The following is an 18,832-nucleotide window of genomic DNA, read 5'->3' on the forward strand; positions in this document are numbered from 1 at the left end:
ATTATAAGTTAAAGTTTGCATTCACTTATATATTATTCAATGTCCTATCTTTAGCATATGTGAGATCTTAAACACTCTTACAATAATAATTATTTTTTAACTTTCATAGTTAATTATCTTTTGAATGGATTTATTTTTTAACTTTCATAGTTAATTATATTTTGAATGGATTTATTTCCTATGAATGATTTCTGTACAAAACCAAAAAGAGACATGAGATCAAACAATATACTACTTGAAGAAGAAGGAAAAAAAAAACTCATTAAATCAACTACTATGAACATACTCATGGCATTTTATAATACAGCATTGGTATCATCCAATAAAAAAATGCATGACTTCTATCTCACGATTCATCATCTACATAACCACCTTATTATTTTGGTCGTGAAAATTCCAAAGATTTCATGGAATATTTATAAACCAAATGATGGGGATAACGTTAGTCTAACTCATAATATCACATGAACTAGGATTTTGTCGCATGTACCAAATTTATTTGCTTGGTATCATGTTTGGTGACTTTGACCAATGACCTATAATTGTGGTGTATCTAATAAAAGATAGCAAGAATACACAGAGATTCCCTTCGGTGTTTTATCTTAATTTAGTCTCTAAATTGCACTAAGTAAACCTTTTATCTTTGCCTGAGAAATCTTCAAAATGTGAACATCTAAATTCTGAAATCTCCTCAAAAAACGGAATTTGAACCACTTATATAAGGTGTGATGCTTTTTAGTACACCACTTATGAGTTGACTTGTTATGTAGAACACACTTTAAGCCTTCTAACAATTGGTGTTTTTTTTCTTCTTCCGAACATGAGAACAAGACTCTTATCTTTGAATTCTTTTTGTTTCATGAATAAGGCAATTTGTTACTGCACTTCCATATTTTTTTTTTTTAAGTTATATTTACTTTTAGTGAAACTAAAAATTAAACCTAAATTCTTGCATCCTTCATCATCTTATTTGTTCCAAAATGCAGATAGTATTCTGAATTCTAGAATTCATAAGACTTTTGTATTGTAAATTTGGAATACAAAGTTGTCTTTCAAATTTTGAATTCATCACTTAAAAAAAATCATGAAATAGAAACCAATTTAAAAAAATAAAATAATTAGTTGCTATAATAGTTAAATTAGAGATCATTTTAAAAACTAAAAAAATATATTTTTAAATTAATTTTTATTATTGTTAAATAGTTTCTAAATTAGTATTTAATTAGCTACCAAAATTTTAACTATCAATTATTTAATAGTAAAAACCTTGGTCGCTAATTAAATACCAATTTAGAATCCATTTAACAATAATAAAAACTAATTTAGAAAAAAAAATAGTCTCTAAAATGGTTTCTAATTTAATTACTATAGCAACTAATTATTTTTTTATCTAAAATTGATTTTTATTTCATGATTTTCTTGTAGTGTATTGTTTCTGAAATTTGGAAGCCAATTTTATATTCCAAAATTATTTTATAAATTTAAAAATGACTTAATTGTAGAATTAAGAATACAAATTTAACTTCCAAATTTTACAACTCAAAAATCATTTTTGAATTCAGAAAATAGTTTCTAAATTATAAAATTTAGAAGACAATTTGTATTCCAAATTCTACCATTCTGAAGTAAACTTTATATCTTGAATTATAGGTCGAAAGTCATAATGATTTTTAAATAATAAAATTTGGAACATAAAATTGACTTCCAAATTCAATAATTGGAAAACTATTTTTTAGATTTAGAAATATCCACTAATTATAAATTTTGAAAACTAATTTTGCATTCTAAATTTTACAATTTAAAAAAATTGACTTCAAATTGTAAAATCTATACTATAAAAGGTTATTTTTAAAATTATAATAATTATAAAAATGCAGGAAGAACTAAGGAAATGCAGTAAGAAATTGTCCATGAATAATTCATAAGATAACATAATATGTTGTGTTATGTAGATGTTTCAAAATGATTAAAGTGTTATGGATGTTTTTCATATACCCACAATTCTATTCACATGTGAATTCGTTATGGATGGTAAAAAAGACTTTCAAGTATTTAACATATTTGCAAAATCAAGACTCAATTTTTTGAAATTTGTGGACTTGTGAATACATTTTCTTAGAAAAGAGAGCAGAAATAATATCAATGAAATAATCGAGTGTGGATCTTAAATAATTTTCTCATGATTGGAAATTGTCATAAAATGATAATCAATTATGTTTGCAATATAATTATGGTATCTATCTGTCCCTTTTTATATGATTTTCTTTAGAAAAATATGTCTTTAGTGATAAGACTCTTTTATAAAGTCTTATATATTTTAATTAATCTTTCCCTAAAATATTCTTAATTGATTTACTTATATTTAAAAAATAATAATAAATAATAAAAATTAATAACATAAAGTTTCATTAGAGAATACAAATAAATAATCACATTCGTTTGCAACTCTATTAATGTAGTTTTGCTTTAAATATCATAAGGATAGATTTAGAAAAAAAAATACAGATTATTAACAGATTTATTATTAACTTAATTATTTTTTTTAATTAATTACAAGTGTCTTGTCAAATAGAAAATAAGGCAGTCCATTTTATATGCAAAAATAATAATCATACTAAATTGGGAATTGATTATATTATGTCAAATCTTCACAAAATTTATGTCAGAATATCTATTATAAATTTTAGGAGGAACATATATTTATCATGTACCAATCCAAACATATATGTTGATAGTTTATTTATTTCTATTTTTGCTTAATTTTCCTTATCATTTTAAATCAAACAATAACTATTTTCACTATTTTTTTTCTCACTACACAGTTTCATTCCCTCTATTTCTTTTATCTTTACTAACACATCATTAAAGATTGGTAATGTCAATATTAATGAGAAGAAGTTATGTATCACCCTCACTTCAAGCTCAAAAGTAATGTGCTTTCCCTTAACAGATCAAACTTTTTAAATCATTTCATGATTATTTATGTCTCATAAATTGTAGACTCTCTTGCTTGTACAAAGTTTAAGATTAGCTTTTTTTTAAACCTAATACTAAATCTTTCAGTTCCATAAAAGACGTGATATACAACAAGAAAGTGATTAAATCAAAATTAATTTCTATGGTAGTTTTCAATTAATCTGTTACAGAGATCATAGTCAACAAAAATTGAAAACTAATTCATAGTACACATACAAGATTCAGTGCACCAACATGCATTTATTAGTGTATTACCATACCCTGCGACTCAAAATTTAAGGACTTGCAAAACATTAAAAAGCAGGACCCTTTTGCAAACCACTGAATGATACAGATGCAGATGAAAAGTAGTCTTTGCTAAGTTTAGGATCTGGTTGGTTTCATGGCTTCATCTAGGTTCTGCTAAACCTACTGTAGCAGCAAAAGAAAAACAGAAAATATGTGATCATTGTTCAATCTTGGTCTTGCCCTAACTCCTAATTAAGTGAGCAATTACCTAGAGAGTTATCTTAACCTCGTCAACTCTTCTACCAATTGCCCTAATGCTTTATATCATTGCATATATTCAAAGTCATGATGAACACGAGTTTGATAAAGTGTAATAGTTTAAATGTCAAGACTTGATGCTAGCTACTAACCACTGCAGCTATTTCCAACACGGCCTCTTACATTTCATCTGAGAGAACATAGAAACTCAGGCATAGAAGACAAAGACATTGAAAGGAAAAAAGCAAGGTCATGTTTCATGTACTTCAAAAAAAATTAAAACTTAATTTAATTAAGAAGGATCTACCTCGTAAAACCGGCTTATAAAGTTGAGTTAGCCTTAAAGTCAACTTTCTAGTATAATATTGGAGTCGTTTCAAACCTATCCTAGTGATTGTTTGTTGAGGTTATCAGGCTATCTGCTATCGGACCATCCATAATATATAGTCTCATGCACGAGTTGGTAGTCTCAGTGTGAAAGAGTGTGTTGAAGATTTCACATCGACTAGAGATTAAGACATTTCATAGTATATAAGTGAGTGCAAACTTCACCTTAAAAATTAGTTTTATAAGATTTCTTAATACATTAGATACCAGGTCTGATAACAACCATTATCTCATACAAGACATCATATACCCTTCCTAGGTAGATTCCGTGACAGAAAATACAACAAGAAGTTAGATTATTACTATTTTCTAATAATCCATACATGCATAAGAAACAAATTTCATGTCAGAACATACCTCATCAGGAATGGGAACACCATAAGATTTGGTTATTTTGGTGAGATCAGAAACCAAAGGATACTTCAAATCACCAAGGCCACTTCACTTTCTATCTTTTGGATCCATGCAAGGTGCGAGAACTACAATAATAACAACATCATATATCAAGAATAAATAAACTGTGGCAGTTCCATTAGAAAGGCTATGACAGGCATGAGAACATAATGAACCTATAGATTCCAACACAGACCATTGTTTTTCAAAGACACACACATCTGCATGTGAGACTACTGGTGTTGTCTGTGCAAAGGTCTTGTTGTTGTGTGTATTAGTCTATGAATATCATGTGTCGGAAAAATCATAACAAATTCTCTTTTCTTGGAGTAGATATAAAATAGATATTTGCATAAACATTTTATATATATACTAAAGGAGAATTTGTTCTGATTTTCTCAACATCATGTAATCTCAATATATTTGTAGATGAACAAAATCATGTTTCAAAGTTATGTTTGTTCTTAGTAGGTTTAATTTTTTCATAAGCTTCATTTGAAGCAGAATATGAGATTGTATACACATAAACACACACCTCATTGACAGGTCCAGCAGTAATATCTAAAAGTTTAAACTATAAACAGAAAACATTTTTTCCAACCAAACTGACCCTTATTTTCCTAAAACAATTTACAGAAAATAAAGAAAATAATTGGTAAAATGTGTGGGATGAAATTCATCAATTACAGAAAATAGCATAACCAAGATCATGGTAAAGAAAACTAATTTTGACTAGAAATTGAGGGACCCAAAAGGCTAAAGAACACATTTTACCTTAAAAATATGAATAACGTGACAAAATTTGAGAAGCTCAGAATGAGAGTAATTCTCTTACGTTGATGAACTTCAGATCAAAACCGCCTCTGCCTCAAAATCTGACACCGTGTTTCAAACCAGTGGAAGCTCAGTCTGTTAAATCATAAACAAAACATCATTTCAGCAAGATTCCTCAAACTTCAAAGCATTGTGTTGTGATAATAACATGACAAGATAACGTGAGAGTGGAGACTAGAGAGAAAATAAAATATTTTAATCGATAGTCAATGTGTGTTCTACCAATTCGTGCGTGAAAATATATGTTATGAGTGATTCAATAATGGTTTGATAGTAAGTGATACAATATCAGGTTAAGAAGTGAACTTTAAATCTAACTAAATTTTATAAAAATTCAATAATGGTTTGATAGTAAGTGATACAATATCAGATTAAGACGTGAACTTTAAATCTAACTAAATTTTATAAAACAAACTTATAAGACGAAGTTTGCACATCTATAAAAAATAAAATATCTTAATATTTAATAGGCGTAAGATTTGCAACAACATTAATTGTGAATTATTTTCTTAATTTGAATCATATCTCTAAATCGGGATTATTGGATTCACAGTTAGATTATGTTGTGTGTTTGATTTCATGTAATCAAGTCAAACATAAATACATATTCAAGTTCAAATTACTTTAAATAAATTTCTTTTTTTTAGGTTGGAAATTTGAATCCTAAACTAAAAAAATAACATTAAAGAATAACAAACATGTATTTAAGAATGTACTTTGGTTAAATATATCAACATTAATGACTCACTTTCTTTTTAAGAATCATACTAGTTATAATCATGTCAAAATTAAAACCATATCTTACATGTAAGAGTTATCAATGTGACAAATTTTATAAAGTATTTAATTTTAATTTATAATTACACATTATCTTACATAAATTTCTTATCTCAAGATAGATCTATATTATCTAGATCATATTTTTTTAATATAATTTTTGTTTGTGGTTTTAATATAAATGTTGTTTCCAATGTCAAATTTATTGTCTATGAAATTATTTTCAATTTTAGTGACTTTATAATTGACACTGGAAACATTGCCTTAAACAATTTTGTCACACTTAGGTTAATTTCTTCTTCCACCTCCGTATTTTCTTTTTACACCTCTGAAAATATTTTAATTTTAAAATTACTCTTCAACAAAAAGTGCATGAATTTTTTATTTTCAAATTGCATGATTCGTTCACCTTCTAAACTCTACAACTTTAAATACAATTTTGGATTGTGGAATTGTGACTTTTATAGTTTGAAATACAATTTTGAATTGTGGAAATGTGTCTTTTATAGTTTGAAATGTATTTTCGGATTCGAAAATAGATTCGGAAACGTGTATTCCAAATTTTAGAGTTTGAATATAATTTTGAACTCATAAAACCCTTTCAAATTTTAGAAATCAAAATATATATTTTAACTAAAAAATACATTTCAAAATCTGTAATTCATAATGTATGTATTTTTAAACCCATAAAATATATTTTAAATTTTAAAATTCTGAATACAATTTTGTATTTCAAATTTTACAGTTTAAAATTTTAAAATCCATAAGAAGGAGAAGAGGAGTGTTAATGAAAAAATAAAGAAAATGACAAAGTTGTCATTTCATGTCTTTTATAGAGGTGCAGGAAGAAAACATGGAGGTGGAGGAAGAAATTGCCCACACTTAGCTATCATTATTATGATTTAACATATTTTAAATATCCTTCCATATGTTGTAAAATGTTAAAGGCAAATCTTTCCTACACCTCCATTTTTTATTAATTCCAACATTGCTCTTGTGACTATAAGGGTATTTTTTTTTGTCTTCGTGAAGAGTGTGACGATTTCTTTTTTATTTTCAAGTGATATTGGTTACTTGTAGTGGTTAATGGTGGTTGATGGTGATGAACGTTGGTGGCTGATATAAGTTTTATGGTACTTTTACGGTTCATTTTCTGTTTGTTTATTTTTGTTCATTTTTTGTGTGTATATCAGATTGTAAAATTCATAATACCTCCTTATTATAATATATATTTTGAATACAATTTCAGAATACATTTTTAAATTATATTTCAGATTGTATAACCCATAAGTATTTATGGATCTGAAAATATTTCTTGCACTGTACAATCTAAAATACCTTCCAAATTCTACTATTTAGGAGGTATGAAGAGAAAAATAAGATTATTAAACTACTAATGTATTTTCTAAGAACAAAATAATTCTTTTACCTAACCTATGAAGTGTCCAAAGAAACTATAGAAGTGTAGAAAGAAATGACCAATGTTAAATTGAGGATTAATTATAAATATTATAGATATTTTTATTCTTTCTTTTATTTAAACTTAAATATCATTTTCTTTAAAATATACGAGAACATACTTTATTGCATATGACGAAAATTAAAAATAAGATGGAATAAATGTGTTATATATACTTTTATATATATATATATATTTATTAATTTTTAAACAATAATTTAAAGTATTATTTATATAGAACCATGAAAATATTTAAAGTATTTTTTTTTTCAATCAAAACATTTTTTTATTTATGCTATTACTATAGACTCACTTTATCATTTATATTTTTCTTAACTTGTACACATTTTAGAATTTTGTTATACCAAAACACCCACATACGTGTATATACATGTGTTGTTAATATAATTTATATTCCTAAAATATAAATATATCTTTTTCATGCTTTATATGATTTTAATTGTCTTTAAAAAGGAGACAACAAATTATTAAAAAATGAAAAAATGAAAAATATTTCATATCCATTTATAATTACATCGAGTGTATGTATAAACATGTGTCTATATATTTGAATATAAATGAAAAAATTAACTAAATTTACAGTCTACCGTTATAATTACAAATAAAAAGTAAAACATAGTATTTATTTTAAATAATCACACCGTTGACTATAAACAAAGAAGGTTGAAATTGTATTTATTTATTTTGACAAAAGATTAATATAAAATAATCACACGGACAACAATTTCATAATAAAGACAATGTACTAAATACATGCAATGTTTTTATGAATTAAATATATACAATATATAAAATGGTACCCTTAAAACTAAATATCCTTTATTTCAACCTTCATTGATTTTAAATTCTCTTTACCTTAAAAGGTAAATTTACTGTTTGAACTGTACTGCACTAGTTCATAAAATTTACAATTATTAAATGAATTTTTGAAATTAAAATTAAATTTTCTTCTTAAAATATTAATTTAGTATTATTATTAAATTTAAACTTTGTAACTTACAATGCAGTCGTGTATAAAATTAGTATAAAATTAATAACAAGTCTAAACTATTAAAATTTGTTGCGGTTACATTCTACTGGCTTAAATATTAATTTGGCATTATATTATGATTAATCTTACAGAATTTGAAGTAATAAGAATCAAATATAAAAAAAGAAAGAAATATAAGATGGAAGGCTAATTTTCTATACTCACTGATAAAATAGGATATTATATACTTATGAACTATATAAAATAAAGATGTATGTATATTAAGTATATTTCAGTTTTTTTTTAATAAAAAAATTATTTTTTATTTTTATAATAATAATAAAAATTTATACAATAATTGAATTATGAAAAAATGTTCCATTACTAATTTCATAATAATAATTAAAAAAGTTAGAAGGAAGTATAGGTAAAAACATGTGCAAAATGATGTTATAATAATAATAAAAAATAATAATAATGATATTTAGGTAATTAAAAAATGTTTATTAATTTTGGCGCATGCAGTTCCCTCCACATCTATCCGAAACCAAATTCCCTCCTTCCCTCGTTTTCTGCTGAGCCTCCTCTACGCTCCTAACTCCCTCTTTTCCTCCCAAACCCTTTTCCCCACTCTCCCTCTCTCTCTCTAAACCTCTCTTTCTCTCTCTAAAACCCTACTTTTCTCCAATCCTCATCCCTTTTCCCTCCAATTTTACCCCAATTTGGTTGGGCTCCTCGCCCATGTCCACCGCCGCCGGACCTCCCGACCGCCGTGCCTCGCCGCCGCGGGGGCCTGCCGGCACCCCTGTCCGCCCGCCGCTCAAGCGGCACCTCGCTTTCGTCACCAAACCGCCGTTTGCTCCTCCGGACGACTACCACAGCTTCTCCTCCATTGACTCCCGCCGCCTCGCCGATGAAGCCGTTGTCGTTAGATCTCCAGTAAGTACATCGGTTTCCCCTCTCCGGTCTCAAATTCACCTCCGCGGCTCTCGAATCGGGAATGTCCTGTTCTGCGTTGAATGTGATGTTGAATTCACTTGACGGAGATCTCCTTCGTGTTTTAACGTTTGTGTTTGTGTTGCTATTCTTTTCTCTGGATCTTTTCCCTTTCCTTAGTGAATGATCGAGTTGATGATTGTTTGAGGGTGCGATGCTGTTTCTGTTATTTTTTGGGTTAATTTTCTAGTTTTTAGGGAAAAAGTGAAGTTAGTCTCTCAGTCATCAATCGGACTCTGATGATTATTTGAGGTTGTGATGCTGTTTTTGTTGTTTTTGGGTCAATTTTATAGCTTCTGGGGTAAAAAGTGAAGTTGGTTTCTCAGTCTCGAATTGGCTAATCAGTGTTGGTTGGGGCTTAGTGAGGTAGTTCTGTGCGATAATCAAGTGAGTCACTCTTGATGTGGTCAGTTGTTGATACATGGTCTTTGCTTGTGTTTAAGTTGACCATAATTTAGCTGTTTAAGAATTAGGTTTTTGAAGTTATTGGGATGGGAAAACTTATTTCTTTTAAATAGTTTGGCCATTTTTACTGAATCTAAATCAATTCTTGAAGTTAAGAGATTGTGAGTTAAGATCAAACTCTTTATGGAAAATAAAATAAATAAGGGAAACAGGAAAGTGAGGGAAAGAATTTTGGGTACACTCCTACGAGCTGGAGGATATATGTTATCTAGCTTGTTTTATATATCTATGCTATATTTGGCCAGTGCTAAAACTTTGATAAAATGTCATAAAGTTGATCTTTCGAACATTTATGGTCTTTGCTTGTTATCAATGAGCTAATTCTTAATTCCGATCGGTACGTTCATTTGCAGTCCAGCATATTGTTTTGTACTTGTTGATATACAGTTCTGCAATACATAGTTCATTTAGTTTTAGTAGATAGGTAATGCTGACTCTTGAATTGCTTTTGTACGTGTGTTTCTCCCCTTCTTTTGTTGATATTTCAAGGAATATTGTATTTAGCATTGTTGTAATCGATTGTAAATATGGAAGGATGAATTAATACCTTTAATTGATTGGTTGCATTTATCTTACCCATCTCAACCGCTACCAAATGTTTGTGTTTGTGCATGTATCTTTGATCATCTTATTTCTGTGCTATCTTATCATTTATTGAAATTGATGTTGGTTGCAGTACATAAAGCGAAAGGGTGGAATGAACGACAGCGAAGGAGAGTCTCATGCACAAAAGTGGAGCAACAGTCCTGGATACACTAATATTAGTAACATAACGAGTAGTCCCTTTAAAACTCCAGTGTCTGCAAAAGGAGGAAGGACACAGAAGGCAAAGGCTTCCAAAGAAGGCAGATCATGTCCTCCAACACCCATCTCAAATGCTGGTGAGAACATTTCCTTTTTTTATCTTTATTGTTCAACAACATGAAGTATTCAGTTTGAGAATATTTAGTGTTTGGAAACACATTATGTCCAAAATATAAATTCTGATTTACCTTTTTCTTGATGTGCTCCAACCATAATATACTGTGTTTAATCAGACAGTTTTTCTGTTTCAGGTTCCCCTTCTCCTCTTACTCCTGCCAGCAGCTGTCGTTATGATAGTTCCTTAGGTAATTTTAGCAGCAATCTTAATTGATAAGCTCCTTTCAGTTCAGTTTCCTGTTATGTTTGACCAATGGAGTTATTTCCATGAGAAAAGAATGACAACATCCACAACTTCACAGGTCTCTTAACCAAAAAGTTCATCAATTTGGTCAAGCATGCAGAGGATGGTATTCTTGATCTAAATAAAGCAGCCGAGACTTTGGAGGTCACTCTTTAAGTGCAAGAAAGTTATAACCAAAATATCTTATATTTATTCTTCTTCTATCATGTATGAATTTAATTTTTTCCTTTTCACAGGTGCAAAAGAGGAGGATATATGACATAACGAATGTTTTGGAAGGCATTGGTCTCATTGAAAAGAAGCTCAAGAACAGAATACATTGGAAGTACTGTGACTGATACCTTTTAATTTATTTCTTTAATGTATGTTCATTGAAATTTTGACATATATGTAGTATTAGGGCAAAATTCTTACATCAAACTTTGTGGATTCTAGGGGAATTGAATCTTCCACGCCTGGTGAGGTGGATGGCGATATCTCTGTGCTCAAGGTAAGCGATGTAGGTGTTGTATATTTGTGAATGACCCATTGACATCCAAGTAACTAACTGTTATAGAATTGATAGTCACAAACATTTCTCATGTACCTTTGTTTGCGTAGCAAGATTTATTGGATCCAGAACTTATATTTTTCATGATTCACTGAATGAAGATATTTAAAAGGATTAAATGACTAAGTAGTTGGCCTTGTGGCTATGTATTGCAGGAAGAAGTTGAGAAACTTTCTTTAGAGGAGCAGGGATTAGATGATCAAATAAGGTTATATGCTTGCTTTTAGAAAAAAAACACAAATTTGCTATTTCAAAACTGTTGGCCAATGCTGATTTTTCTAAATTTTTGGCAGGGAAATGCAAGAAAGATTGAGGAGGCTGAGTGAAAAAGAAAGCAACCAGAAGTAATCTACTCTCCACATACCCATTCATTTCTTAGATTCGTAATGTTGTCACTGTATTATAAATTATACCGATTTCATTTCTTTTAAGGTGCCTTTTCGTGACTGAGGATGATATTAAGAGCCTACCTTGTTTCCAGGTCATTTTTATCTTGCGTTGAACTCCCAGTTTATAAACATTGCTTTAGCTGTGTTCTCATGTAAATTCTGATTATTATTATGTTTTTTTTTTATTAATACTGGTGCGTTTTTGCAAGCAGAATGAAACTTTAATAGCAATTAAAGCTCCGCATGGAACTACCCTGGAAGTCCCTGATCCTGAGGAAGTAAGTTTAGTGCATAAATTGATGAAAGGTTCACGCACTTAATAAAACTGATGTTCTGATGCATGATGGAGAATTATTGCTTCTATATGCATCAGGCTGTAGACTATCCTCAGAGGAGATATAGAATCATTCTTAGAAGCACAATGGGTCCCATTGATGTCTACCTTATCAGGTATGTTTCTTGGTTAGTATTATTTCCTATCCGATGTTCAATTCATCTTTGGTGTTGACAAGATATTCCCACAACCATATTTTTTAAGACTAACCCTCAAGCTGGGAATGGTTTAGTAACCACTTCCCGCGGTAGTCACTCGAGTAACTTTTCTAATTAATCTATCTGATTATGCATTGTTTTTTTTATTCTTTGAACTTCCGAACTCTTTTCAGTCAATTTGAAGAGAAATTTGAAGAGGTTAATGGTGCTGAGCTCCCCATGATCCCAGTTGCTTCCAGTTCTGAGTCCAACGAACAACTAATGACAGAAATGGTTCCTGCCGAATCCAGCGGAAAAGAATTTGAACCTCAAACTCAGCTGTCTTCTCATGCATACTCCGATTTAAATGCCTCACAAGAGTTTGCTGGTGGCATGATGAAGATTGTCCCTTCAGATGTTGATGTAAGTATATCATAATCAAGATATGAGTTTCCCCCCTCCCCCCCTTCAAAATCGGTGGTTAGTGATTAAGTTATTCTGATGGTATTATTTTAAACTAAGCATTTAGTGATTGGACAAGAGCGATCACGCTAGAATGCATTGACACTCTTTGCTTATATTCTTTGTAATTTTTTGTAGAATGACGCAGATTATTGGCTTCTATCAGATGCTGACGTTAGTATAACAGATATGTGGAGAACAGATTGTATCCTCTTTTAATACTTTTATGCTTTCTCTCTTTCTTTCTGATGTTTAATTTTATAGTACTATACTTCATTCCTCAACTCCCACTATAACAGCTACTGTTGATTGGAATGGGGTAGACATGCTTCATCCTGATTTTGGAATCATTTCGAGGCCACAAACTCCATCATCGGGGTTTGTTGAAGTGCCAACACCAGGAGCAAACTCTAATCAGAAGTGATTTCGATTAGTCTAATAGCTCAGCCAGAAGGTATGGATAACCATCATCCTTTGCACAGAGGGAAACTACTTCTATAGAGTGATTGCTAGTCTTGAGGATGTCAAGAGTTGTTGCATGTCAAGCTGAGAGTGGTTTCTTTACTTATGTTAAATCATTAACTAGGACAAATAAAGTTAGTTACAGTAGACATACTATGCTCGTAGAAGATTTAGCTTGGAAGGTAGAGCAGTTGTCTCAAGTTTTATCACAGAAAATGCTGCTACTGTATGAAATGTAGACAAGACAGTCTCATAATCAGTACATATTGTGATATGATTAGTCCTATTTGAAATCTGGAATCGTGGTTCCAGTTTTTTTGAAGATAAGAGTTACTACATATGCTGACTGCAATGATCTACAAGGTGTACTGGATAATGATAGGACAGGACCACCTCATTATTGAATTATCATTCATGTTTCTTGTAAACAATTTCATAATCATTCATCAGTCTAGTGATAAAATTGTCAATTATTTTCCTATGTTTTTTTTTATGTTCCTTTTACAATGGATCATGACATCTGAATTGAGTATTTTAATGAATGCTGGACATAATTGAACTTTTCAAAACTTTCTTACTCGTACATTGTTTTTGGGATGTATGAGTGAAGAGAGAGAGAGAGAGAGAAATGGTGTAGAAGTGAGGTGGTAGAGAAAATGTGTATATTCATTGATAAAAATGAATGGGGAATGGTTGATTTAGGAGGTACAATGTTTGATTGGTGAGGGAATTTGGTTTGTAAGGTTAGTAATGGAATGACGTGAGTGCAATAAATGTCCACTAAGAAATTGTGTGCCTCTTTCTGACTGAGAAGTCATTGTAATTGAACTGGAATCATTACGCATACACAGCAGCAAGGGGACCAGTTCATGGTTCTAAACATTGCATTCTATGTTCACAAATTCATTATTTTACTAAGCACTTCTCATTTATGGCCAAGGTTGAAGGTTGAAAGTTGAAGGTTATTTGGTTCCAACGTTTCTACTCTACGATCGTAGCGTTACCTAACCTTGATTCTCTTTTAAAACAAGACTCAAATAGAGTCTATGTTTCTTTTTATCCACCAAAATTCACTTTCATAACTCAACATCCAAAATTATGGTTGTGATTTACCTTAATAATAATAATAATCATAGATGAGAGTAAGAATAAAATGAATTCAAAATTATAGATACTAAGAATAGTTACTCAAACCAACATCGTCTTTACATAGATGCAAAAAAATGTTTCATTTTTAAAATAAAAAAAACATTACTAATAGAATAAACAGCTTTAAAAAAAGTATGAATTACATAATAAATTTACTACTTAATTAAATTTTAACTACCTCATTTATTTGAGTATTTTTTAGTTCCTAATAAAAAATTTCATTCATTGATTACTTAATATTTTGTACTCTTTCTAAATAACTTGATAAATTAATTTTTGTCAGTAATACGATGAGTTGACCATTTATTTCATATATGTCAATTTATAATTTTGTTCAAAATCAAATTATCTGGTAAGTTAGAGGAGATGGGAAAGAAAAATAAAACTAGTTAATTATTGATTTAGAGACTAGAAGTTGAAAGTAACAACCATGTTATGCAACAAAAGTTAAATGATAAGATAGGTATATCCAATTTTATACCCAATTTTTAAATAAAAAATTAATTAAAAATACTTAAATTTATATATTATTTAAAACTTAATTAAGTCAAGTTTATCTTAAAGATATAATTAAGTAAAACACTCATTAACCAAAGATGCGTAACTCAAATTTCAAACTATTAATTAAATTTTAACAACTTTGTTACCGTTTAGCAATGCAGTTGACTTTAAACTATTTTTAGTTTCTTTTTCAATATACGTGAAATTTTCATCGCTTAATCTTACTCAATATTAAAACATTGAGTAAGAATTTATATTGAAATTTGCACGTTTTAATATTGATATTTTAATTTTATTCTTTCCCGATATTTTTTATCGTTCATTTTCTTTTGGTGTTTTGTCTCTTACTTCATAATTTTAATTTAATATCTTAATCAAATATTTAGTTTTAGTGTCAATACAAAACCATTATGATTAAAATAGTCCTAAATTTAAAGATAAAATTCTGCAATCAGGAAATAATAAAAATTAAAAATTAAAAAGTTAAAGCATTAACTTTGTCCACACATAAAAAATGTAAAGATTTTATACTTAAAAGATGCCTCCCTTGAGATGTGAAAGCTCCACTTTACCACTTTAGACTTGGAGTGCAAAGAAAATGATTCTTATTCCTATATTATATGAAGATAAATAAATTAACTTGTAAAATAATTATGAATTTGGAACATTTTTATTATCTCATCTCTGTTCTACAGAGTTATTAAAATATGTTACACACTACTTACTGAGCTTAAAAAGCTTGAAAGAGATGGATTAGGTCAAATTCTTTTGTGACACAGAAGTTACAGACACTTTATTTATCATAATATAATAATTTTTATCACTAATTTTTTTTTAATATGAACTATAATTAATTAAATTAAATATTGATTTAGAGATTAAAAAGTTATTCATATCTAAAATAGTTTTTATTATTAATAAAAATTTATAAAATAATTTTTAAATTGATATTTAAATTAGTTACTCAGGTTTTAACTATTAATATTTTAGATTCTAAGTTAATATTTGAAAGGTTAATAAAAATTATTTAAAATATAAAATAATAAGTAGGTAAAATCTTGATAGTTAATGGTTAGATACCAATTTAAAAATTATTTTATAAATTTTTATTAATAATAGAAACTAGTTCAAACGCTAATAATTTTTTAATTTATAAAATAATCTCTAATTTAATCAAATAGTAACTAACTATTTTAGTATTTAAAATTAATTTCTATTTAATGATTTTTTTATAATATATTAAAATATTAAATAGAGAATTTACTATCCATCAACCGTAATTAATTTTATGTTAATACCGATGTTATGGTTATAAGTTAATGTTTGTTTAGGAAAGTGATGCTAAATCTTTTTGGTAAGATTCTTTTATTAATTTTCAACACTTTATTTTGTATGAAAATAATAAATGAGAAAAGTATAGATACACTTAATATCTTAAAAATATATATAAAAAAATTTATTTATACCAATTCTTGATGACAAATCAACATTTCAGCTTATGATCTTCCAACGTGGTGTCAACTTTTCTCTCTTATTTCATTATTAAATGAAGTTAGCTGTAAAAGTGAAAAAAATATATATAAAAGTTGACCTTTTCATTTTTTTTATTGTTTTCACATAGCAAGTTCTCTATTTAATACCTATTTCTTATTTCGTTTTTATTTTAATTGTACTGTTGATAAAAAAAGAAGAAGATTGGATTCAATTCTTATTAGTGATCCTCTTTTGATAAATTTTGTGTGTATTATTTAGATGTTATTATTATTGTTTTTTAATCAAATCACTTTTCAAATATATTATAACTATATTACTTTCAGAATTTGTATCATTTTATTTTTCCCCTTCATTTGCCTCTCAAAGATTTTTATCATGATAAGATAATAGTCTAAAATCTTCCGCTAATCGATTTAGTCGATTTAATATCCCAATAAAAATAATTACTTTTTAATTTCTATTTTAAACCTTTTAGTTATATTTTAACTAATTTATAGATATTTGAAACATTGTTTAAAAAAAATTTAAAATATACTTGATATTTGTCATAAAGTCTTTGAATTGATATATTAAAATAAAATATTAAAAGTGAAACTAAGTTTTAATAATAATATTAATATGATATTAATAATTTTTTTATTAAATAACAACTAATTTTAAAAACAAAAGATATTCCATATTAAGTTAAATATTATTTTAAAAACTAAAAAATTAATGATATTTAAAGTAGTATTTATTATTATTAAATTAATTTATGAATTGATATCTAACTTTAATATTGTACATAAAAGCTTTATAAAAAAATTTATATCTAACCTTAATTATTAAGATTTTAATTATTAATTAATTTATATTATAAATTAGTAATTTAGAATGTTAATTAGTAATAACAAAATTATTATATATATATATATATATTCATTTTACATAAATTCATGTTTTGATACATGAGAGGAGAGAAAAGTGGAACTACACCAATTATGGAGTTATATTATTCTTTTTACTGTGACAAAATTATTCTCTAAATGAATGCAACAATAATTTTATTATTGAAAGTTACCTAACTATTTTTTGCTCACTAGGTCTATGTAGAATTTTGAATAAAAGAAATAATTGGAATTATAAAATCAGCTCTTATAATAAGATATGAAAATTTATAACAAGATACATTTGACTTGAAGGTTTAGAGCAGTAAAGAGGTTGTTAATTAGTTCCTTTTTTTAAAATACCTTCTACATATACTAGTGCCATGCTGTTCTTTCCGTTTTAATCTTTTATTAAATGCATAAACATTTATTCATGCTTTGTGACCTCCAATTTTTTTAAAAAAATATAAAATCTAAATTTAATAAAAAAATTCATAGAATTTCACTATTAATTTACTTTTGTTATAAAATACATCTAATTGTAAATTACACGACTTTAAAATATTTTTAAGAAAATAACTTACATTCTATATTGGTCCACAACAATTTAAACGGTTTGAGGGATTTTAATTTCCAATACAGAGATAGTGTGAAAATTTTAGTATATATTAAAAAATACATAAAAAGAAAAGATAAATTACATATGTGTGATAAAAACAAATAGTGTCAAAATTATTTTTTCTACAATTATATCTTCACCACTACAATAATTAAATACATGTTAAATATACAAACTTTGGGTATAAATCCCAAACTCCAATTACTATATTGTCACGTGCCATATTTTTAAAGAATATCATGTCAGAATTATTATTTAAGTGTCAAATTCCTACCAAAGTAAAACAAACATTATCCTAAAAAAAAAGAACCAACTGAACAAACTTAGTCATCAATGACAAACTCTATATTTTTACTTTTAGGGTTCCTATCTATATTTTTAATTTAATAATTAATTTAATTAACATTAAATAATTTCCTTAATTAATTGCAATAACAACCATTGGAATCACATCTTTTGAAAATTCAAATAGACGTGTAGTTTGTTACTTCACCAGAACTCTCTCTCTTTCTCTCTCTCTTCAGTGTTCCACATCCATGGCTAAGTCTTCTTCAACCCTTTCTTCTTCTTCTTCCTCACGTCAAAACCAAACTCCGAAAATACAGTTTCTCAATTTGGACTCTCTCTCAGTGAAAACCCCCTCTTACACCTCCCTCAGAGACGTGCTTCCCTATTCCGGCGCCGCCGTCAACTCCCCCGCCGCCAACCACTACAACGTGTCCATACGCAACCGCCTGGTGAAGCAGGCCGCGTGGGCCTACCTCCAGCCCATGTCCACTTCCCCCAGCGGCCCATCAGGCCCACACTTCTTCCGCCGCAGCCCTCTCGCCGCTTGTCTCTCCTTCCTACACCACCACACCACCCGAATCCTTCACCGAATTCTCCAACTTTTCCCTTGCTTCCTCCCTGTAATACTATAATACCATAACAATATAATATT

General features: G+C 28.4%; 2 protein-coding genes across 2 annotated transcripts; both read left to right on the plus strand.

Annotated features, from left to right (window-relative positions):
- Positions 1-8,817: 8,817 nt before the first annotated feature.
- Positions 8,818-13,744, plus strand: LOC137827460 (transcription factor E2FA). The gene is made up of 14 exons (XM_068633612.1): positions 8,818-9,242; positions 10,441-10,645; positions 10,820-10,873; positions 10,988-11,073; positions 11,166-11,254; positions 11,365-11,419; positions 11,635-11,687; positions 11,773-11,823; positions 11,912-11,960; positions 12,081-12,146; positions 12,242-12,318; positions 12,534-12,762; positions 12,940-13,006; positions 13,101-13,744. The coding sequence occupies exons 1-14, from the start codon at positions 9,045-9,047 to the stop codon at positions 13,223-13,225; spliced, it is 1,404 nt and encodes a 467-aa protein (XP_068489713.1). The 5' UTR covers positions 8,818-9,044; the 3' UTR covers positions 13,226-13,744.
- Positions 13,745-18,428: 4,684 nt separating this feature from the next.
- On the plus strand, positions 18,429-18,812 carry LOC137829476 (uncharacterized). Its single transcript, XM_068636278.1, has one exon. The coding sequence runs from the start codon at positions 18,429-18,431 to the stop codon at positions 18,810-18,812; it is 384 nt and encodes a 127-aa protein (XP_068492379.1).
- Positions 18,813-18,832: the final 20 nt, after the last annotated feature.

The sequence above is a fragment of the Phaseolus vulgaris genome, chromosome 7 (genome assembly GCF_000499845.2).
Source record: "Phaseolus vulgaris cultivar G19833 chromosome 7, P. vulgaris v2.0, whole genome shotgun sequence".
Lineage (NCBI taxonomy): Eukaryota > Viridiplantae > Streptophyta > Magnoliopsida > Fabales > Fabaceae > Phaseolus > Phaseolus vulgaris.

Bases quoted from the DNA above. Each gene is read 5' to 3' on its own strand.
- LOC137827460 (XM_068633612.1), top strand. From the start codon at position 9,045: ATGTCCACCGCCGCCGGACCTCCCGACCGCCGTGCCTCGCCGCCGCGG. The intron at 11,255-11,364 runs GTACTGTGACTG...TGTGGATTCTAG, and splicing joins AAGAACAGAATACATTGGAA to GGGAATTGAATCTTCCACGC. The intron at 12,763-12,939 runs GTAAGTATATCA...AATTTTTTGTAG, and splicing joins TTGTCCCTTCAGATGTTGAT to AATGACGCAGATTATTGGCT.
- LOC137829476 (XM_068636278.1), top strand. From the start codon at position 18,429: ATGGCTAAGTCTTCTTCAACCCTTTCTTCTTCTTCTTCCTCACGTCAA.